This window comes from Tasmannia lanceolata, unplaced genomic scaffold (assembly GCF_043159265.1).
Source record: "Tasmannia lanceolata isolate RefF3 unplaced genomic scaffold, GAP_Taslan_0.1 ptg000008l, whole genome shotgun sequence".
Classification (NCBI taxonomy): domain Eukaryota; kingdom Viridiplantae; phylum Streptophyta; class Magnoliopsida; order Canellales; family Winteraceae; genus Tasmannia; species Tasmannia lanceolata.
Window position 1 is genome coordinate 2,043,745 of NW_027518685.1, and position 23,250 is coordinate 2,066,994.

Genomic DNA, 23,250 nt, shown 5'->3' on the forward strand with positions numbered 1-23,250 from the left:
AACATTTTGAGCGGCTATAACTCAAACAAAACCTTGGCTCTCTGCTTTAGAGGATATGCTTATTATCACATTTGATTTTGTGTGTCCCCAAGGAGGAACTATCATTTACCTAATAATTTATATTCGTATTCTCTCTTTTCTTAACCAGAAAGAAAGATGTGATAGAAATGGGAGACTTTATATGAGGTTTGCATACCTCTGTGTATTTTTCAAATAGTAGGGTGGGCCCTCCTTCTTCATAGATCCCAAACCATTGATTTGGATTGCCCAAACCTACGTAAGTTGTACCCCAATTTTCAATTCCAAAAGATAATCCTAACCAGTAATTACCGTCCCTCTAATCAACCTTTAGAAGGAGGGCCTACTTTTTGAAAAATATGCAGAATTGGCATATTTGGAAATTTGATTTTTTTCACTGTCAGTCGCTGATTTGGAAATCAAAGGATTTGATCCGGATCCAAATCACAACACAAAAAGAGCTGCAAATGTGAGACATCTAAATCAAAATCTTCTCGGCATCCAAACGAGCCATTAGGGAAATTATATTTCTTCTCCCTTTTCCAGCATTTACACCACATCGTGTTTGTATTTTCCTTAAAGTAGCTGCATTTTTCTATCCCCTTTTTTGCCCATTTTTGTAAACAAAGTTGTTTTGATGAAATAGACAAACAAAAGAGGTGGAAATACTGAACAAAGGAGGCGAAAATACAATTTCCTTAAAAATAAATTCACTCTATTCAATCAAATTTAGCCTATTCACCTTAAAAATAATACTAAAGAGCTTTTTAGATCTGAGGTGAAGTGGGTGTTACGTGATAGACTACACTTTAGATTTTGGTGTATAGTGAAACATTTATTTATAAAGTGTTAATAGAAAAGGCATTTCAGTGATAGTTGGAAAGTGGATTATCTTTTATTCGAACATTTTTTAGTGGATCAGAAAGTCAACAAAACCATGGCTTTCTGCTTTGGAAGTTATGCTTATTAATAATACATTGGATTTTGCATGCCACCCACCTATTACTAAACTACTTTATGATATATAATTAAGGAAAATGTTATCAGCACTACTGTATTTTGATAGGGCACTCTCACTTTATTAAAAGTACGGTATGGCGTGCACCATAAAATGATCCAAACCGTCCATTAGATGGGCCACAGCCTAAATAGAATGTGCCCCAAAAATCATTTCCATAGGTTGATCTTAACCCTCCGATTTGAATGTTAGAGGGTTGATCCTAACCCTCTATAGATCAGAGGGTTAGGATCAACCTACGAAAATAATTTTTGGGGCACAACCTGTTTAGGTTGTGGCCCATCTAATGGACGGTTTGGATCATTTTATGGTGCGGGCATACCGTACTTTTAATAAAGTGAGGAGTGCCCTCATCAAAATACAGTAGGGCTGATAACATTTTCCTTAATTAATTTCCTCTTAGATTTTTCGTCATGGATTTAAAAGTACGTTCAGCTCAAATCAAATATACCGTGTTGGCATTTGAGGTAAGGCCGCCATCGACCATGGGTCCATGGGACATGTGTTGTCTTATATGTTTGGTGTCATATTGAAGTTGCCTAAAGTTGTAAGAATAGGAGTGGAATCTTAGTACAAGTGGTCCTTCAACAGCGGCAGCTCATGTTGGTCCCAATCTAGGTAAAGGATAAGAAGGATGCTTCGATAATGAGCTCTCCTGTTCTCTTTTCTCTAGATTTTTACAGCTGGTTAAATAATAGATTAAAGACATGGTGAGTGCGTCTATTATCAAAACATGCTAGCTGTTAAGGATGGAAATCTATGATATTACCAATCTCTCCATATGGCTAGGAGCGTGCATGGTGAAACTCTTGCAACCAATCTAGCAAGGGAGTCATGGGCTTTGCTTTATCACATCTCGATGCTGGGTTCCGTCTTTACTTTTTCGGTCACACATGGTGGGGAGAAAAACGGATAATGAAAAGGATGCCCCGCCCCAAATTCTGCCTCATGTACATGATCCGATATGTTGATTCGAATGTTGACCATAATTTCGGTCATATTTTGTTGAGAATACTATGATCGAATGGTCTAAGGTCGTTTGCAGGGGCGGCGCCAGGAATTTACACTGGGGGGAGACCAATTCACACTTTGTATGCATTGGTCATTTGGGGGGGGGGGGTGTCTAAAAAATTTCATGCTGCCAAACTTGGTGTTAATGGTCCAGAGTCCTCTAACTTCAATCGGCCCTCTCAAGTCTCAAATCTCTCTCCTTCTCCCTCTCAACAAAAAAAAAGGTTAAAAGAGGAAAGAACACTAGAAAAAATAGAAGCATAAACTGATAAATCCTAGAAAAAAATGAAATAAAAAGAATAGAAAAGAATGAAAAACCTCAGAAATACAGCTTCTTGAGCGCTCAAAGAAAAGAGGAGTGAAGAGTTAAAAAAAAAAAAAAACCGAAAAACCCTAAAAACCCGAATTCAATTAGAAAAGAAAATAGAAGTAATTTTTGGGACCGAATGATCCTAACCCCTCTATAGTTCTGAGGGTTAGAATCAACCTATGGAAATAATTTTTGGGGGAAAACCTATTTATGGTGTGCTCGTTATAATGGAAGGTTTGGATCATCCTATGGTGCGGGCCATACCGTAATTTTAATAGGGTGAGGATTGCGATCATCAAAATACAGTAGTGCTGATAACATTTGCCTTTAATAAAGGGCAATGATATTCCCATCTGACACAGGGGGGGGGGGGGGGGTTGAATTTATCCTCAAGCAGTTAACCATTAACGGAGGATTTTATCGGTTGGGGGAATATCACTTTCCTTTGATAATATCCCTATTTTATAGGGATGAATTCCCGATAAAAATGCGATTTTTTTAAAAATCCAGGCGGAAATTATGAAGTACTTAAAATTAAAGTAACGATTTTACAAATCTTTGGGGAGCCACGGCCCCCCTCACGCTATACGTAGTTCCGCCCCTGGTCGTTTGGGGCTACGTAAGAAAAGAGAAACGGTTGATTTTTGTAGTTCTTTATCTTGCATGTAAGAGGGAATGAACCCAAGACCACACGGGTTGCCATTAAGGTTGCAACTTAGGTCGGGTTATACCGGACTCGCGTTGACCGGACTAAAAATACCTTGGGTTGGGTTCAGAAATTATGGGTAGTGGATTGGGTCTTTGGTTTCCACCTTGAAAAACCCAATCCAATCATGGGGTCAGGTCTCATGGGGTCAGGTTGGTTTTAAGAAAACAAAAACCCAGAACTGACCCGACCCAACTTGAGTTTCATAACATACAAATTTTTCCCCTCTTCTTCGTTAAAGCTTAAAAGATAAAACCATAACATTCCTCTCTTTCTAAACATACCCAATCTCCCTTCTTTATTCTCCTTCATCTTTCTTCCAAGGGAATTGCTAGGGTCCATCGGAAAAGGCATTTCGCAGCTGATCCATTGCATATCCTAGCAAATCCCTTCTTCCAAACTCCAAAGTGATAACCATTAGTTGCATCAAAGAGAAGCATTTCCAAATCAGACTATCTCTTACACATCATGCATATCAAACCAAACCCGATCCAACCAGACTCAAGAAACTATCCCAAGTAGGGTCCAATTTATGAACCCAAGGTTTTCCTATAAAAAAAAACCACCCAACCAGGCCTAAGTAGTTTACTCGGTAGGCCTAAGTAGTTTACACATTTTTAGTTACGATATGATGTTCCAAAAGATCAATGTTCTTGATTTTACATACAAATGATCTTTTACCAAATTACCATTGACGGTGAATGTGACTTTCTTCAATGTCGGCATTTTTAGTATACAGCTATGACTGATCTGTGGCCCACTAACATTAGCTTCCCGGCCCAGTCCAATCTCAGTCCATATAAAATCCCCACTCCCTTCCAAATTCAAAAGACTCCTCCCCCGCCATTTGAGTCTCTCTCATCTCCCTCAATTTTCAAACCCTAAACGCTTCAATCCAAACCCTAATATCATGAAAGATAGATTCTAGGGCAGAAAAGCTATGGAGAAAGGCCTAATTTCAGTGGATCGATGGGGAGAAGGGAGCCAGGCGTATTTCCTCACACATCTCCACGCAGACCACACACAAGGCTTATCTTCCAAGTGGAATAAAGGCCTTCTCTTTTGCTCTCCCATCTCTGCCAAGCTCTTCCCCAGTAAATTCCCAGATTTTAACCTCTCCTTTCTTAGGGTTTTAGAAATTGGGGAGACTCATTCCATTCCGTTTATCTCTCCAACGTCAGGATCAGCAATCACTATTCGAGTCACGCCAATCGACGCACACCATTGCCCTGGTATGCTATCTTCAATTCGATTTAAATTTTGGTTATTGGCTCTAGTAATGAAATATTAGGTTATTGATTAGAGCTTAATTTGGCTGTTTATCTCTTGGTTTGGTTATTAGGGAACCTAACATCTTATATTCATGTATTTTTCTTCAAATACTTTATTTTCTGCTGGAATTTTTTTTGAACTGAATGGGGTTATCTGTTAATTTTGATTAAAATACACAAATTAGGTAGGATCAGTGGGATACAAGCAAGATTGAGTTATTTATGATTTTTATTTTGTGTTTTAGAGTTCACTAATTTTGCAATCAGTACGTGTTGGTTTAGGTTAACACTGGTCTGGAAAAGAAAAGGAACCAATAGATAAATTCATTGAATTTTGTGTGGAGTTTTAATTTTTAATTCACGTTTGTAGGACAACGTTTTTTTTGTCCACCTTTAAAAAATTGAGTTTATTTAATCCATGAATCTAATAATGCTGTTTCAGTAATTGAATCTCTAAGTTGATTAAATCTTGAGACTGAAGTACATGGGTTGTTCTTGGAGTGATTTTTATGAGCCCATTAAATGAATTATTCTCAAAACCTTTAATTTAGAAGGAATAAATTAAAGAGGAATTGTTGTGATTTGAGAATGCAAATCTATGGTTAGTCTCTTGATTGCAAGAAAACGTTTTGCTCAAAATTCTTTACTGGTTCTACACAAAAAAGGCTTGTAATATTGTGGATAATATGGGGGCAGTATGTCCATATGAAAGGATCACGAAATTCTCATCCTTGCTTAATGAGATTGTCAAATAGATATAGTGACTTGTTTAGGGTATTTAAGGCGATTCTTGAATTCTCTAATTTTTTCTTTGCTCTTTATTTACATGGTAGGCAAATGATATTTGCCATGTCAGTATGTTTTTGTATTTAATGATGTCACTAGGCCAATGGAGTTCATCCTTTAATGGTTGATTGTTTCGCAGGTGCTGTCATGTACTTGTTTCGTGGGGAGTTTGGTTGCATGCTAAACACGGGTGATTTTCGTTGGGAAAAAGACTGTGAAAGAGCACTTCTAGGGAGGATCATGCTTCTTAAGGCTCTTGGGGGTGATGAAGTGGATTTACTCTACTTGGACAACACTTATTGTAATCCATCATTTTCCTTCCCTCCTCGCGAAGTAGCTGCTCAACAGGTTTGCTTCCATTACATTTATTGTCATGATTCTATGAAATTGCTTTGTATCTATAACAAAAAGTTGCATCACCATATTGAGGTGATACAATTAATATGAGGTTAGTGGTGCTATTGCATTTAATATACTCATGTGCATATGCTATACAATAGCCAAGTCAGTGTTGGTCTTCTGAAGCTAATTCTGTCATTCTTTTGAAGAAAACAATGGCAGTCTTCTTACTCTAGAAATTTGTTTGATGTTATCATTTTTACTCCCCAAAAGATTTTATTTCATATTTGTTGCCTACATTAAAGTGCCATCTTGGAAGCCTGGCAGACCATAACCAATAGGTCCTGGGATAAAAAACTAGCTGTAGTCTATTAGTTAAAGCTGGTTAAACTCGATTGAGTAGATGGAAAACTCGATGAGTCAACTCCACTCAGCTCTGACTTGAGTCAAGTTGAAGTCACAATGGGGTTTCAAAAAAGAATTCAAGAAAACTAAGGTTGCATTCGGCAACCCTTCAAGCAATGGATTCTGTGGATTAAATGCTGCAGAGAATGAGAATGGGCAGAAGAAACTGGAGGAACACGTTGGACAAACTCGACCCGCGATGATCATAATTCTTGTACATGCAATTTCCTCACTCTTATCCTGTTATACACGGAAAGTTGTCTAGTTTGTAGTCATCAATCTGCTAGATAAACCAGAAGCATTCTTAAACTTCATGGTCCATGTAAGAAAATCAATGCATAAATTGGCAGCTTTTAAAACGTAAACTGCTTATCTCTAGTCAGTTGTCACAATACCAATTGTTGTTTGTAGCTTGTGTACAGAACCTCCTCAGTGCTCATCATTAATCTGTGAAAAATGGTTTATTAAAATTTATCATACTAATGAAATGTGAAAGAGTTTTTGTACATATGTTTTTTATAATCAATCCACCACCTCAATCTTGCAATGCAGGGTACTAGTCAATTGAGCTTTAGGCTTGTGCCTTGCTTTTGTTCATGCATTTACTGACGCATAGCGCTCGTCGAAAATGATTTCTGATCTGTAATTTTTCTTTTTGTATTTTGGAAAAGATAGGGATCTTGATCTTATTTCGGGCGTGGGGACGCTTGGGATTGGATCAAGCTCAGAATTATCGACAATGGCCCTTGCATGCAACAAGGGATCAAAAGATAGTAGAAATTGAAAAAAGCTTCAATCAATAGCTTGCAATTCCAATGTCTCTAAAAGACAAAAGATACAAGAGAAAATTTCTCTTCAAATTCTAAATTATCAAGAAGTGCCTAAAATGAGAGATCATGGGACTTTATACACTAGCCCATTACAATATGAAATGACTGAACTACATCCAGTAAGAAAATGACCACTAAAGACACATGAAAATATGAAAAATACAAACATGACACCACATGACTAATACTAGTGAAACCAAAATAAACCTACACTAGGGAGACATAGAGGCTGGCGTAAAATGCCCAGGGGATGCTCCTACATCACAAAGGACCACAATACCCTTCAGGGGTAGAGAATAAAATAGCTAATTTGCATATGTTTATTTCTTATTATTAAGATGCGATCGACCGATGAGCTTATGACCTCTATTTTGCAATTCAGAGCAGTAACCAACTGAGTTATGACCGTAATTTTATTCAAGTAGTTCAACATGGCCACATACCCTCCAGGGATAAAAAAATAACTGAATATGATAGTGAAATTGTAAAACATTACTTCACCCTTTAAAAAAAGAGAGAATGGCTGTGCTACTTTGCAAAGTGTACATGCAGCCATAGGCCTTCCAGAATTTGAAGCAGAGGAAAATGTAAATGACAAATTCATTCACTTGAATATGACCTATATATGGTTTTCAATGCAAATGTGTTGTAGAAAAACAGGAGTCAGTTACAGTAAGTGAATGAATAAAACACTACAAAGGTTTTTGAAATTTTCTACATTTCTGTATTGTGATGCTAACCTCCTTATCAAAACTAATTAAATTTGGAAAAGCTTCTTTAATGATTGACATGCTTCTTGTCATGATGTATTGGATCTTGTAGTCTGATTTATTGTTGTCATTGTTAACAGTACTTAGTATGGTTTGCACCTTATAAATATTGAATATTAAGTGTTTAAGTAAATAACCACGTGCTACAAAATCACGCCTTTTCACTTAAAAAGAAAAAAATAAAAAAGTTACCTTACAGAACTTTTGTCTTTGATGGCTGATTAGCAGGTTGTTGACATCATTACTTCTCATCCAGATGTTGATGTCATCATTGGCGTCGATACACTTGGAAAAGAAGATCTTTTGCTTCATATTTCACGTGTTTTAAAAACAAAGGTTTCCTTTCTTACTTTATTTAAGTCTTGCACATTTATATTACTTACTTTTATGTCTTTGCTTGTCCTTATTATTTACTATATTCATGATCATCTTCAATTGTCTAGATTGATCCAAAATTGCTATTTAGAACTTAGAAGTAAAAGAATATTGATTCTTTCATCTTCTATTGAGATATTTAAATTAATACTAGAAGCAAGATATAGCTTTTGTTCGCTCATGCTTGTGTATGTATATCCCTTCTTTCGCATGCTCTTGTTTATGTTTTTGCATTCTCTTGTTCATCTCTGTCTTGCATATAATTTGCTTTTCTTTAATTTTATAACTGTTCTTTAAGATCTGGGTATGGCCTGAACGTTTGCACACCATGCACCTTCTCGGGTTTGGCGATGTCTTCACAACAAAAACTTGTCTTACAAGGGTGCGAGCCGTTCCTCGTTACAGTTTCACCATTGAAACCCTGGAGGCACTGAACACAGTACGTCCCACCATTGGGGTCATGCCCTCTGGTCTCCCATGGCGTGTGAGGACACTCAATGGGAAAGATGCCTCACTTGGTTCTTCCCTTTCTTTTTCCTGTAAAAGAAAAGAAAAGACCGATGGAAGAGTTTGTCTGGGTAAAAGTCAGCTGATTGAAAATTCGAGCTCCCTGGAAAGGATCCATCGCCACATTTATTCAGTTCCTTACTCTGATCACTCGTGCTTCAGTGAGATAGGAGAATTTATTAAGCTTGTTCAGCCATCCAAAATAAGTGGAATTGTGTCTTCATCATATTGTTACGTCAACCCTCGTTACTACTTTGGCAATCTTTCGGGACCTAATCAGCACTCTGAACAGTCATTGAAGAAGTTCCAAAGAAGCGGGCCCGCACCCAGCACGTTCAGTGAAGATAAGGTAAACGAAGAAAGGACCATGAAGGATACTTGTCGAGAGGTGCGCCGAAGCAGGGTGAGCATATTAAGACGACAAAGACGTGGTGTGAAGATTGAGGAAGCGGATGGCATTTGCAGATCTGATATGGATGCTGGGATTACGTAGGTCGAAGGAGTTGAAGGATGATTGCCAGAATGGGTTATCATTTTCATTGCTATAATCTCTTGCCATGTTGTCTTGTAAGAATACCGGAATGTTCAATGTTGATAGTGTCATGTTGTACTTTGATTCGAGTATTAATGAAAGCTTTCCACTCATAAATTTGAGTTTTTTCTAATAAACAGTTAACAATGCTTATAAATTTAGGAAAATGATGTCCACACTTATTTTGATATTGGGACTTTCTTTATTTTACGCTTCGAACATTAGCTGTTACCTCCCCAAAATGCTATCGAGTCAGTTTGAGACGTTTAATAAATAGCGGTTCCTTTATTTTTTCCTTATTATTGACGTGGTCCTTCATTTTATTTCCACTTTTATCACAAACAGCATAGGGTATGCATTTTTGGTTAGGAATCTATAACCTTAAGGCCGCACTCGCTGCTACGGGCCCAAAGCTCGTGGTTATGTTAGGTACCTAACCATACACCAAAAGCCTTAGAGCTGATGGAATGTGTTTGGGTCATCCCTTTAAACCTGTCTCATGGCAGGCCGGGTTTCTGATGTAGGGGCATCCCATGGGACCTTCACATCAGCCCATCCTAGCTCATTAGTGTAGTAGTTTCTTTCTTTGATTCATAAGCATTACCTATGTAGCGCTAGTTTAGTCATTATGAGTTGCTGCATGTCCTTTTTAGTCTTTTAGTAAAGCAGGGGTAATTTTTAATCCTCTTTTAAGTATTCCTTTTTTGCGGAACGGTAAGGTTGCTCCATTGTGACCTGGTGGTCACGGGTTTGAGTCATGGAAACAGCCTCTCTGAAAAGTAGGGGTAAGGCTGCGTACATCTAGCCCTCGCCAGACCCCATAATGGCGGTAGTCGTGTGCACTGGGCTGCCCTTTTAAGTATTCCTTTTGACCTCAAGATCTGAGATCAAAAGCAAGAGATCAGAAATTTACATCCAGGCCTATTGGTAGTTTTGATCTGGAATTCATTTATTTTCTTCCCAGATCTAGGCTTCCAAGTTAACTTTCAGGCTTGCTTGGAATGGATCTCCCTATAGACTCTACAAGCAACAACAGATCTGAACGATTGGATCATATAATTGGCTGATCGTTGATAGTTCTATCATAAAATTCGGTTGGAAAGGTTAACTTTGCTGCTCAGATTTAAAGATCAAGGATTTTCTTCTCAATATTGCTTGCGTTGAATCATTCAAGAACTGTACAACTGGAATTACTTCAAATATGAAACCAGCCAACAAGTAACTTCAGTAGAAAGCGGATTAAAGATCCGGAATTGTTAAAACAAATAGATGAGCGTAGTATTCACATATAGAATAATTCTGCTATTGGTCGTCCCCTATTCTGCTAGTCCCTCGCTGGTTTGTATTGAAGGGTGAGTGTTGTGTGGGATACTAACTAAAGACCTGCATCATATCATCCAAAATCCTCAGCAAGAACCATGATTTATGGTCGCATGACTAGAACCATTCACCGTATGAGTTCACAATTTGATCTGAGATGATCCAGGTCTGAAATGATTTAACCTCAGAAGGATCGTTTTCAATGAATTTCTGGATGGCATTCAAAGTTGTTTTGCTCACATTTATGAAGGCTTTCGGTTACCATAAGGAAATTTCTAATTAGTGAACAATTGTTCCCTTAATTCTACCATAAGATTCGTATTTGTTTTAACCTGCTAGTTGAACTCCAATTGAGCTCACTTTCTCTGCTGGAATAGATACTTATGTGAAGTTCAAGATTAGATACATAAGATCTGATAGCTAACTATATGTCCGTTACATTTTGGATGAAGAAAACACACCTGAATTCAGTGACACTTATTTGAAAGTTGTCTCAGCTGAGTACTAAAACCAAACTGACTTCCCAAAAGAAACAAGAATATGCCGAATGGGGGGCTACGGGAAAGATGTGGATCAATCTCCCTAGATAGACAACTACTTAGAGTCTCTACAAATTTAGAGAGAGAGAAGTGCAGCTACACATACGTGTAGCTAACTTAGCTACACCGACGGCTTAAAATACAGTGGGCCCCACATTGTTTCGGTGGTACAAACCATTCATTTGATGGGCCCGCACATAGATAGGGTGTGCCCAAAAAATCAGCTCCATAGGATCATCCCAACCCTCCGATTTGTGGAGGCAAAAATGGACGTTTAAAAACCTTCACAAATCTGTCCATTTTTGCCTCTACAGTTTGAAGGGTTGGGATCATCCAATGGAGCTGATTTTTTGAGCACACCCTATCAATGTGAGGCCCTATCAAATGAATGGTTTGGATCACCCAAACAATGTGAGGCCCACTGTATTTTAAGCCGTCGGTGTAGCTAAGTTAGTTACAGGTATGTGTAGCTACACTTTTCTCATATCTATCTACTATTATAAAGAGGGAAGGGTTTTTTACTGTTCAAGCTTACGTGTCAGCCCCTCCTTTCTCCCTCACCTATATTCTGCTGATTTTATAAATTGTAAAATATCTACCAAAAAATTGAAAGTGAGATAAATCGCTAAGAAACTGTAAAAAACTATGTAAAAACTAAGAAATCGCGAAAAGTCTCTCGGGTTTCTTGAGATTTTGGGCGATACGGGCTTCTGAAATATTGGTCGTCTCGAGATTTTGCCTAGATTTTCGTGCCAGTCAAAACCGGAAAATCGTGCCGTATGGGCTTCTTGATATTTGGGTTAGGTATTTGCTGCGTTTCAAAAAAAGGCACCAAAATCCCATCGGTTTTCGTCTATATCTCACAGCAGAAATATTCCAGATTTTTTGCGATACGGCGTCACCTCCTCTGTACTGGAAAATCCCATCGGTTTTAATCTCTTACCGAACCGCCTTTCTCTCTCTGTCTTCTTCCTGTTAAACCTTCTTTGCCTCTGATTTCAGCGCCCTGCATTTGAGCAACGTCTCAGAGAGAAGGAGAAGATGAAGAGAGAATTTGAAGAGCTTGAGCTTGGGATGAGGGCACCGAACCTTTGGTGTAAATAGGGTTTTATTGGACCGTGGGTTTTCTTCCTCTTCACATTTCTCGGTTATAGACTTCTGCATTTTCTCCTTCGTTTCAGATTAAGAATTTGAGGTCAGGTAATTTCTTTGGAGATTTGTTGCTATTGCCTTCCACTATTAAGTTTTATCTCTTTGCAGGTTTTGTTGAAAACTCCTGGAAATCCTTAGGGTTCACCACTGGAGGGAAGCCATTCCTCCGTTTCTTTAGTTTGGGTATTTTTTATGCATAATTTCGTGGATTATTTCCTATATTTTTTTGGGTATTTTTTGATGAATCATCTGTAGAATCCTGATGCGTGACTAGATAGATGGGTCCCAATTAGAGTTGAATAAATCAGGATTTAGCTATATCTAAATTGGCTTTTAATATTAATGTGGCTGCTAGTAATATTTTTAGTACTTATTTATATTTAGTAGGATATGGAGATTTGATACAACTCTTAGTATATTGGCTACTCTTAGAATAGAAAGCTATTATTTAATTAGGAAGTAGATTTGGGTAGGATTCTTATTAAGTAGGAAAGTTGAATAGGATCTATGGCTTATAAATAAATTGTAATCTTCTATTTCATCAATGAAGAAAGCATCTTAAAAATTGTGTCTTTTGTACAAAGGAGAACCGATCCTTCCCTCGAAGTGGATCAAGAGGCTGATCTTCCCTCTAAGAAGATCAATCACGTTACGAACCGAATCGGGTTCGTAACAAATCTTTTGCTGGTTTCTGATTTCTATAATGATTTTTTTTTTTTTGAATTTATATTGTGCGTCAGATGGTTTGTTCCCACAATAGTTGAAACCATTTGCTTATTGTATACATTTATGGAATGGGCTATCCAATTGCCTGAACACCAATCTGATATAAGTTGTTTTTTTCCATGCTATAAGGATTAGACTAAATGTAATGACATTCTTCCTTTCCAATATGTACAACTCTCCATTCTTACCGTCATCTCATCCATTTCATCAAAACCACAAATTCACCTCTCTCTCTCTCTCTTAGTCCTTCAACAAGTCTGATACTTGAGTTTTCTCCAAAAATTACAGGACACATAAATTTAATGTGGTGATAGTGGCAGTTTTCCACCTAATGGGATGAGGTTTTTGGTTAATATGTATGATTGTATCCATGTGGGCTTCTTTTTTCTTTTTCCGTTGTCGAACCAATATACCGTTGCACCAAAATGCTCTGTTTCAGCTTCTAACCTGTTTCTATGAAGTTAAATGAATTAAAAGGCGCATTGGAACCTATATTAAACCTCAAGGTGTCCAATTTTGTGCAAATCAGTTGACCTAATCAATGACTTAAAAAACTTTGCAAGAGATTAGTTTAGAAAATCCTTTTGAAAACAAGGACTATGGATATCCATGGCACCCACAAATCTCACTCATATCTACTTGGAATTTCTCTTCAATGCAGGATAAGATCAGAGAAGAATCACAGAGGTTTCATCAAATGGGCTGGAAGTATATCTTGCCCATGGGATTTGCATCAGGTAATAAAGCTACAATTTTTTTGTATCTCGCTCTCGCTCATGATATTTTTTGACAGTTTTTCTTGGCAATTCTCAAGTGCAGTAGCCTTTCTCCAGCTTCTAACCATTCCTTTCCAGTTTCTATGATCAATCATTTCTCCCCCAACGCCACAACTGCTTCTATGAAGCAGCAGCCACTTGGTGGAAAGGGGTTTATAGATTATTAGATGGATATCATTATAAATTGTTTCTCTTTAGATGGATATCATTATAAAATTTATAGATTATAAATTGATTCTTCTTGCTTCAGTTCGTGTACCCCATGCTTCTTCAGGAAAACCCTATTAAAACCAGTTAGAAGAGGGTTCTTGCTGAACTTGCTTTTTGATGAACTTCTTGCTTTTTAAGTTCGACAAGCTTCTTGCCTTTTGAAATCAGCATTTAACTTTTTTTTATAGAGAAAATCAGCATTTAATTTGATAGTTCTCTAAGAGTGTATTTGGATGAACACCCCCACTGTTCACAGCGGTATGTGTGATGATTGCTCTCTGTGTTATCAATTTCATCTTTTTTTTTCATTTTTGGTTCTTTTAAAATGGAAAATTTTCCTCTACCTCTTGGGTTTGGTAACATGAAAACCTGTTTAACAAAATAAATTGACTATGCCAACATATTTGAGTTTTCCTGAAGAGGTAATGTTTCATGATTTTATTCCGACTGATTCGTAGCCAACAATTCATCTTAGTTTCTGGAATAATCCATGGCCCTGACAACAATTAGCAAAAACAGACTGACATGCTATTTTTTAAATAGGTATGTAAAAGCTTCTTATTGAAATTCTGGATTATTTGGTTTGACATGCTATTTTTTCCATTTTGTTGATCTTGATTGGCTTGACATGATGAATTTCTTGAATTTACATTGATCAGTTCTCAGAAAGCCACACATTTAACTAATACCCATCACTTGGTTTTTCTGTATGTATTAAAGAAACCGATGAAAATATATATGATGAATGATCTACAGACCACTTCAATTTGCGTAGGCTTTGATATGTTTCACGGCTCTGTTGAGATGCATCCTATTACTAGCGTTGCAATTTGGTTGAGTCAGATTGTCCTTTAAAAGAAAAAAAATCGGTTGGGACAGGTTGACCTTTCTTTTAAAAAATGCATCCGAATAAACCTGTACCCGATATCTTTCAAAAAAAAAAAACCCAAACCCAACCCCATTTGTTGATAAAAGCTCACATAGATTTTTATGTGAGAAAGATCAAAAGTAGTAGTGATTAGGTGTTCTCCACAGCAAATGGGGCAGTCCTCCCCATTGCTCCATGCCTTAGCTCGGATTGTTTCTTTATTAATTGAGCTTTTAATTGATTAATTGTTTGGTTTAAATGTGTATATTCTGGTTAGTTATAGTAGGCGTTTGGGTTTTCCTCTCTTCGTAACTTTTTTGCTGAAATACAATAGCATCTACCTCACATGAAATGAGATTTCTCCAAAGTGCCAAATTCATCCGCTGAATGGTATAAAAGCATTTACACCGAGATTTTCATGTTTTAATTTATAGGTAGTTTCAACCATTCAAAAAAATATATTTGTAGGTAGTTTCATTATTTTCTTCTATGTTGTAGGGCCTAGCTGTATTTCCAACTTGCATCCTTTTAGAACAGTTTCAGCGCATTCATTTACAGAACTGTTAATATTTTTGCTTGCCCGTGGATGCACGGGGTGTCTAACTAGTATCTATCTATTACTTATATATTATATATAAAGCTGGATGTGGTAAGCTGAGGGTGTGCCACGTGGCACCCCCCCTCTATAACAGCCATCCTATATATGCCACGTGGAGAAGGTACTCCCTGGAGTAGATAACTTGTCTACTCCCTACCTTAAAATAACAGTTGGGGCCACAATGTTTGAGTGATCCAAAGCATTCATTTGATGCGCCCTCACATAGATAGGGTGTGCCCAGAAAATCAGCTCGATAGGATCATCTTAACCCTATCATCCAAAACAATATATATATATATATATATATATATATATATATATATATATATATATATATATATATGAGAAAACGGTTCCTACACATATGTGTAGATAAGTTATCTACACACTAGCTTAAAATACATTGGGGGCCACATTATTTGGGTGATCCAAACCATTCATATTTAAGGCCCTCACATAGATAGGGTGTCCACAAAAAATCAGATCCATAGGATCATCCTAACCATTCGAACTGTGGAGGCAAAAAATGGACTAATTTGTGAAGGTTTAAAAACATCCATTTTGCCTCCACAAATAGTAAGGTTGGGATGATCCTATGGATCTGATTTTTTGTAGACACCCTATCTATGTGAGGGCCTTTAAAATGGATGGCTTGGATCACCCAAACAATGTGGGCCCTCACTGTATTTTAAGCTAGTGTGTAGAGAACTCTCTACACATATGTGTAGGAACCGTTTTCTCTCTCTCTCTCTCTCTCTCTCTCTATATATATATATATATATATATATATATATATATATATATATATATATATATAGAGGAAAGCGAAGCTACACCACCGGTGTAGCTAACTTAGCTACACCACAGGCTTAAAATACAATGGGCCCACATTGTTTTGGTGATCGAAAGAATTCATTTGATTGGCCCTCACATAGATAGGGTGTTCACAAAAAATCAGCTTCATAGGATCATCCCAACCCTACGATTTGTGGAGGCAAAAATGAACGTGTAAAAACCTTCACAAATTTGTCCATTTTTGCCTCCACAGTTTGAAGGGTTGGGATGATCCTATGGAGCTGATTTTTGGTGGACACCTTATCTATGTGAGGGCCAATCAAATGAATTCTTTTGATCACCAAAACAATGTGGGCCCATTGTATTTTAAGCCGGCGGTGTAGCTAAGTTAGCTACACCGGTGGTGTAGCTTCACTTTCCTCACACACACACACACACACACATATATATATATATATATATATATATATATATATATATATATATATATATAAGGTTTAAAATTCCAAACCTCATCCCAGCAGAGTTTCCAAGAGTTCATCTGCATCAAAATGGTAGAAGAGAACCCCTGGAACACTAGCTTATTGCTTCCGCGGCTCCCACCTAGTCCCATACCTTGGAAGGCCCCCACTTAGAATCCTACAGTTTGCTAGAACTTCAACATTTATATGGAACAAGCCTCCATGCCAAAACCATTGAATTTAGGCTTCAACCGAGTCCTTTCTGTCCATTTCTACAAATTCCAAACAGGTTAAACCTCTAGAACACTCGTTGATGGGCCAGGGAATTGATGGTGCTGCGGACTACAAAATTGATAGTCTTTTTCCAATTATCTCGTTGATTGATGAATGATGAGCGCAGTAACGAAAGTTGCCGTGAGATTGTCAGCTTTTCACATGCCCAATCGTTCCTAGTTTTCAACATTGAGGTGACGCTTTGTCTTCTTTTATCAGCTTTCAAAGTGGAAGCTTATTTTATAGGACCTAAACATGATTCCCCGGCTCATGTGGCCATGTGAAATAACCAATTAGTCCAAAAGCTTAATCTGTTGGAGTTATTTAATCTTTTATACTTAATATACCTTCTCTCCAAGGCCTGGCATAAAGACTTCTTTGCCCATGTGATTCTTCTTTAAGCTGATTTAAAAGCTGAGGGCCTCCTTATATGTCTAAAAATAATATGGGTTTTGAAGTAATATATAATTATTTGAAAATAGTGATTATCATAATTTTAGAAATGGAATTGTTAATACCTTCCGAAAAGGCCTTAATGTCCTATTTGCAAATTAAATTAAACTAGAATAATTCTTACTAGCAAATAAGGATAAATTTTGATTATCTTTTCTTAATGTGAATCCCTGTTTGGAAACCAGACCATATCTTGACTTTTATTGTTTCAAAATTCTTTCTTCAAACTGTAACATCTAACAGCCTAGAGATATGTATGTGTCTAGGGCCCATTGGATTGACTAGATTCATCGGACTGTTGTGCCGAATGTAAGGTAGTGCTGGCCACAAGACCATTCAGTGTGGTGCTCCTCTTTCATCAAACACTAACAAGAAGAAAAAGAACAAGCAAACACATTGGGACTTTTACCCATATCCATAAATTTAGAGATTCATAGCTTCTCTTATTTGTCTTATCTTAGGTTTTCACGTATATCACATATATTTCTATGGTCCGAGTGAAGCCCTGGTTCGATGGCTATGCCAGCAAATTTGTGGAGCTTTGAAACTGATGTAGAAGTACCGCAAATTGCTATTAATGCATATCGTTGGAAAGAGAACGAGGAGAGCTACAGGGGTGGCCCATCAACTAGAATTCATTATTCAGAAGCATCTCAAAAGGGCCCATTTAGAGTCAAATTTTAGTTTGAAGTCAAAATTTACTATTTAGGCTCTATTTCTTTTGATGTAAAATGTGAGTAAAACAAATTGGGAAATGATAAATGCGCCCCTTTTCATCACTCTGGACACCCAGCTGGATTGTACGTGGCAATCAGGTCACTTCATTCCTTCAAATGCGAAGTACATCAGCCCCTTTGCAATCATAGACACACTGTATCTAGGAGTCCCAAGTGACGAAAAGGGGGCATTTATCATTTCTCAACCAATTTTATGCCCATTTTAAGTTGAAAATATAGGTGTAAAGTTTGTTTTACAAGCATTTTACATTTGAGAGAAGCAAAGCCTTGTAGTAAGTTTTTACCTTGCACGTTTTTAGTCATTGTAGGATGTCTAGAGTCCCATTATATTAGAATTATCTTAATTAAGGGCTGGTAACAAGTTTTGGTAACTTTATTATTTTTTACTATTTTAGAAAGTGTGAAACAACCGATTACTGCAAAAGCTTAAGTTGTTGGAGGTGTTATTTAATCCTTGGAAAACACTATGAAAATGGGATTCCGTTCGGAAAATAAAAACGGGGCTGACATGACCCTTGTTTTGACGGTTTTAATGTGTATTTAATGCTTTTATGGGGATCGGAGCTCTCTCCATTTGTCTTTTAGTGGATGTGGCTCTAATGATTGAATCCCGTTTATCTAGAGCTTGCACATTACACATGTGGCCTCTCTTTTTTTTGGGTTGGCCATTACATGTGGTTTTTTAATATCCAGGAGTTCTGAACCCTGGCAATTGCTCATAATGACATAATACCAATGGAAATAACTAATTACTCCAAAAGCTTAAGCTGTTGGAGAAGGTGTTATTTAATCTTTTATACTTACAAACAGGGACTTACATCTGAAGTAAAGTTTGCTTAGGAGTCTTTTAAAGGAGCTTTTCATTAATATCAATGAAAATTTGTTTTTAGAAAAGTTTATCCTCCATTGCTTCTTTTGTTGATTCGAGGGTTTTGATCTTATCCCTCAGTTTCTCATTTTCCAATCATCTCACCGATTGGTGAATGAAGAGTACAGTATGTGAAAGCTGAGGCTCAGACTTTCAGCTTTTCAAAGTCCAGAACTTCCTAATTTATTAATTGGGAGTGGACATATTTGTCTTCTTCTTCTGTTAGCTGTTAGCTTTTTCAAAGTGAAAACCTCTCTTTTAGGACACCAGGACATCTTGGACTTTGTGGCTCTTGGTTACCCGTCTACAAAGGAAAAATGCTGGATATGTCTACATGGTCAAGTGTGAAGCTTTCTCTTTCTTTCCGAAATTAAGAAGTTGCCCATGTGATTATTTTCTTCATCTATTGCCAGAATTTTCTGGAAAAGTTTGGAACGGAAAATTCTTTCTAAAATTTCGTAGTTTTTTAGCAAACAATAAAATGAACTTTCTGAGATTTTGTACGGTGTAAGCCCTTTTAGTCCCATATTTTTCAAAAAGTACTGTACGGACCAATATGATGATCCAAACCGTCCATATGATGGGCCATATAGCTTAAATAGGTTGTGTCCAAAAAATCATTTCCATAAGATGATCCTAGACCTCCGATCTTCAAAGGTTTCTTTAATATGTAGGTCATCAATGATCGGAGGTCTAGGATCATCCTATGGAAATGATTTTTTGGGCACAACCTATTTAAGCTATGGCCCATCATAAGGACGGTTTGGATCATCATATAGTTTGGTCCATACAGTACTTTTTGAAAAATAAGGGACTATAAGGACTTACACCGTATAAAATCTCTGAACTTTCTGTCTTATATACATGGACAACCTTGTGGCTAGGAAGACCTGCGCGTTAGGGAGCATCCTAGTTCCTAACAAGCCACCCAACCCACATTACACTAGTGTAATGTTATTTGGTTTAAACATCCTCATCCGTTTATAAAATAACCAATATATCCCTGCTTTAGTTAACGATGATAATTTTAAGAGGAATGCTAAACTTAGAGGCACCCTTGCAGAAGTCAAGTGAAAGGGCGGCCCCATTGGCTGCACCTCTTGAATTTGTAGCCATTATTAATGCACTTTGGTGAGGTGCAGCCAATGGGGCGCCCTTTCATCTAATTTTAGCAAGGGTACCCTTGATTCAAGCATTCCTCAAATTTTGAAAGGTCATTCCTTACCTCTCCTAATATACAGAGAGCTACTTGATACAGAATTATTAGTGCATTTAATCTCAGGAATAAGAGCCAATAACTGTTAGGGATTTGCCAGGGACCATCGCAGAAGTCATTTCGCGGGCCGCTGTTACATGAGCGAGCAGCCACATCAGATGAATTAATGAACGAGACAAAATCTGTTGAAAAGTGAGCCTATATGGCTGCTCTCTCATGCAACAGCCGCCCCGCAAAATGGCTTCTGTGATGCTCCCTAGCAAATCCCAATTAGTTAATAGAAAAATAATAATTACGAGGGCAAAATAGTCATTTTATCCCACCGACTGTCCAAGTCCAACACTCCTACGCATAGGCAAAGTGCCTTCCGCGTAATCCCTGCCAGAAAAATCACAATTAGCCATTTTCAGGCGTATTTTAATCACTTTACGAACACGTTATAGTCTAGTTTGGCAGCTTTGCATTCTGAGAAGAGCCTTTCTTTTAAACTTCAAATTAATAACCCCATCCCTTCTTCTCCTTCTCCTTCATAATAGAAAGCCACTCGGTGCATTTTTTTTTTTGCAGAGATGGAAATCAAAAGCAGACCATGGTTCTTTATTCCTCTTTATCTCTTCCTTTTCAAAACCCATTTTTCTATGGCAGCTAATAGCATCTCTCGAGGTCAATCTCTGTCTGGAAACCAAACGATAACTTCTCAAGGAGGCAAGTTTGAATTGGGTTTCTTCAAACCAGGTAACACACATAACTATTATTACATAGGCATCTGGTATAAGAATATCTCAAAGAAAACAATAGTTTGGGTAGCAAACAGAGCAAACCCACTTCCCAACAATTCAGCAGAACTAAGAATCATAGAAGATGGCAATCTAGCCTTGCTCAATCACTCAAACATCTCAATTTGGTCTACAAATTTAACCTCAAACACCCTCAATTCTACTGTTGCAGTGCTTCTTGACACTGGAAATCTAGTTTTGAGAGATGGGTTGAATTCCTCTAATGTAATTTGGCAGAGTTTTGATCACCCAACTGATACATGGCTACCTGGAGGGTGGCTTGGATTCAATAATATCACAAAAGAAAAACTTAGTCTGATTGCATGGAGGAACATAGAAGATCCTGGTCTGGGGACTTTTTCTCTTGAGTTGGACTCAGATTCAAAAGGCAAATATCTTTCTATGCTGAGAGGTTCACAGGGGACTTGGGATTGGTATCTGTTTGATAGTTTTGCTGATTTTATCTCCGATGAAAATGGAACAGGGAGCTATATCACTTACTCTGTTAATGATAGTTCTTTTATTTCAAGAATTGTGTTGCATATTTCAGGACGAATCATGAAATTTACATGGTCGGAAAGTATACAAGACTGGAATTCAACTTGGGTACAACCTATTGATAATTGTGAAGTTCTTTCTCCTTGTGGGGCTTTTGGTATCTGCAGTAATGTAAGTAGTCCTCCTTGTATATGTTCGCGAGGTTTCGTACCGGGGTTTCCGAATGATTGGAATTTGAGTGCTCAAGCTGGTGAGTGTGTGAGGAGAACTTCTTTACAGTGTAGTAATAGCAGCTCTACTAGTGGAGAAGAAGATGGGTTTTTTTTAATGTCCAATATGCGAAATGCCGATAATTATTCAACAGTTGTTGGAAATGCCAAAGAATGTAGATTAGCTTGCTTGAGAGACTGTTCTTGTTCTGCTTATGCTTATGTTAGTCAGTGTTCTATATGGAAAGGAGATTTAAATAATCTGCAACAGCTAATTAATGGTCAGGGAATCGATCTTTTTCTCCGGCTTGCGGGTTCTGAGCTTCCGGCGACTAGCATTAAGAAGGGAACTATTATTTGGTATATTGTTGGTGCAGTTATAGGGGTTGTCTTAGGCCTTGTTTTGGTGTTGGTTTGGAAATGCAGAAGGAGATTAATAATTCGTTCATCAGAAGCACTTGAGGGGTTTTTGGTGATGTTTAGCTACAAGGATTTGAAGAAGGCGACATATAATTTCTCTGAGAAACTTGGGGCAGGAAGTTTTGGTTCTGTTTTTAAAGGGACTTTGCCCAATTCAAAAACCATAGCTGTGAAGAAACTTGAAGGATTTAGGCAAGGGGAGAAGCAATTCCGAATGGAAGTGAGCACAATTGGACTTATTCAGCATGTTAATTTAGTTCCCCTTCGTGGGTTCTGCGCCGAAGATAGTGAAAGATTATTGGTTTATGATTACATGCCAAATGGTTCTTTAGCTTGTAATCTGTTCCATAAGAATTCTGAGATTTTAGACTGGAAGACCAGATACCAAATTGCACTCGGGATTGCTAAAGGACTAGCCTATCTTCATGAAGAATGCAGAGATTGCATCATACATTGCGACATCAAACCAGAAAATGTGCTATTAGATGCTGAATTTTGTCCCAAGGTCTCAGATTTTGGTATGTCAAAGCTCATCGGAAGGGATTGCAGCCGGGTTCTAACGACCATGAGGGGAACCTTAGGCTATCTCGCGCCAGAATGGGCTTCTGGCACTCCTATAACCACAAAAGCTGATGTTTATAGCTATGGAATGATGTTTTTTGAAATTATATCAGGAAGGAGAAACACAAAACAGTCTAAGGATGGGACTGTTGATTTTTTCCCTATTGTTGCTGCTTCCAAAACATTCGAAGGAGAGACATTCTGCTTATTAGATGAAAGGTTGGAGGGTAAAGCAGACATGGAAGAACTGGAGAGAGCATGTAGAGTTGCTTGTTGGTGCATACAAGAGGATGAGTCTTGTAGGCCATCTATGGGAGAGGTTATTCAAGCACTGGAGGGAGTTCTGGAAGTGAAAGTCCTTCAGGTTCCGACGTCTCTCCGGCGACTTGCACAAGATTATGAGAGCACAGTTTACTCGGATTCATCGTCTGATGAAAGTAGTACTTATCTTATGGTGAATGCCTCTGTCTAATTCTCACTCCATGAGATAGAAGCAGTGAATCATGGTGGGTTTTCAATTTCTCAAGTTCCATTGGGGTGAGTGAGATTCAGATTAGTTTTAAATCTTTGTAGTAGCTTAGTCTTTATTAGTTCACTTGGATGTAAATGGTTTTCTGATTTTATTGTGGTTCTTATGAAAAGAACAGGAGAGGCTTCATGTATATGATCACAGAATGGTTTGAGCTTTAGATTTCTTCTGCCTGTTCTTGGGTATTTGATTTTACGTAGGGAAATGGCATTTCAACTCACTTTCCCAGCAGTTTCACTGCCTTTTGTTTGTCTTTTCATGAAAATGACTATTTTCAAGAAAAGACATAAAAGGAAGAGGTGAGAATCAAGCTTTTTTAGGAAAAGATAAAACAAAATGGGTGGATATATTATGAGATTTTATACGGTGTAAGCCATATCAAAAAGT

At 37.6% G+C, this 23,250-nt stretch overlaps 1 protein-coding gene and 1 pseudogene across 3 annotated transcripts; both read left to right on the plus strand.

Moving 5' to 3' along the window:
* The first annotated feature begins 3,829 nt into the window (after positions 1-3,829).
* On the plus strand, positions 3,830-9,015 carry LOC143883898 (uncharacterized). Of its 3 annotated transcripts, none has more exons than XM_077387229.1 (4): positions 3,830-4,295; positions 5,260-5,468; positions 7,690-7,800; positions 8,138-9,015. In XM_077387229.1, the coding sequence occupies exons 1-4, from the start codon at positions 4,004-4,006 to the stop codon at positions 8,837-8,839; spliced, it is 1,314 nt and encodes a 437-aa protein (XP_077243344.1). In that variant the 5' UTR covers positions 3,830-4,003; the 3' UTR covers positions 8,840-9,015. The 3 variants fall into 3 exon arrangements, with proteins under 3 accessions (XP_077243344.1, XP_077243346.1, XP_077243345.1); XM_077387230.1 differs by having other exon boundaries at positions 3,833-4,295; positions 7,693-7,800; XM_077387231.1 differs by lacking the exon at positions 7,690-7,800 and having other exon boundaries at positions 3,832-4,295.
* An 11,214-nt stretch (positions 9,016-20,229) lies between these two features.
* Positions 20,230-23,023, plus strand: LOC143883899 (G-type lectin S-receptor-like serine/threonine-protein kinase At2g19130 pseudogene; annotated as a pseudogene).
* Positions 23,024-23,250: the final 227 nt, after the last annotated feature.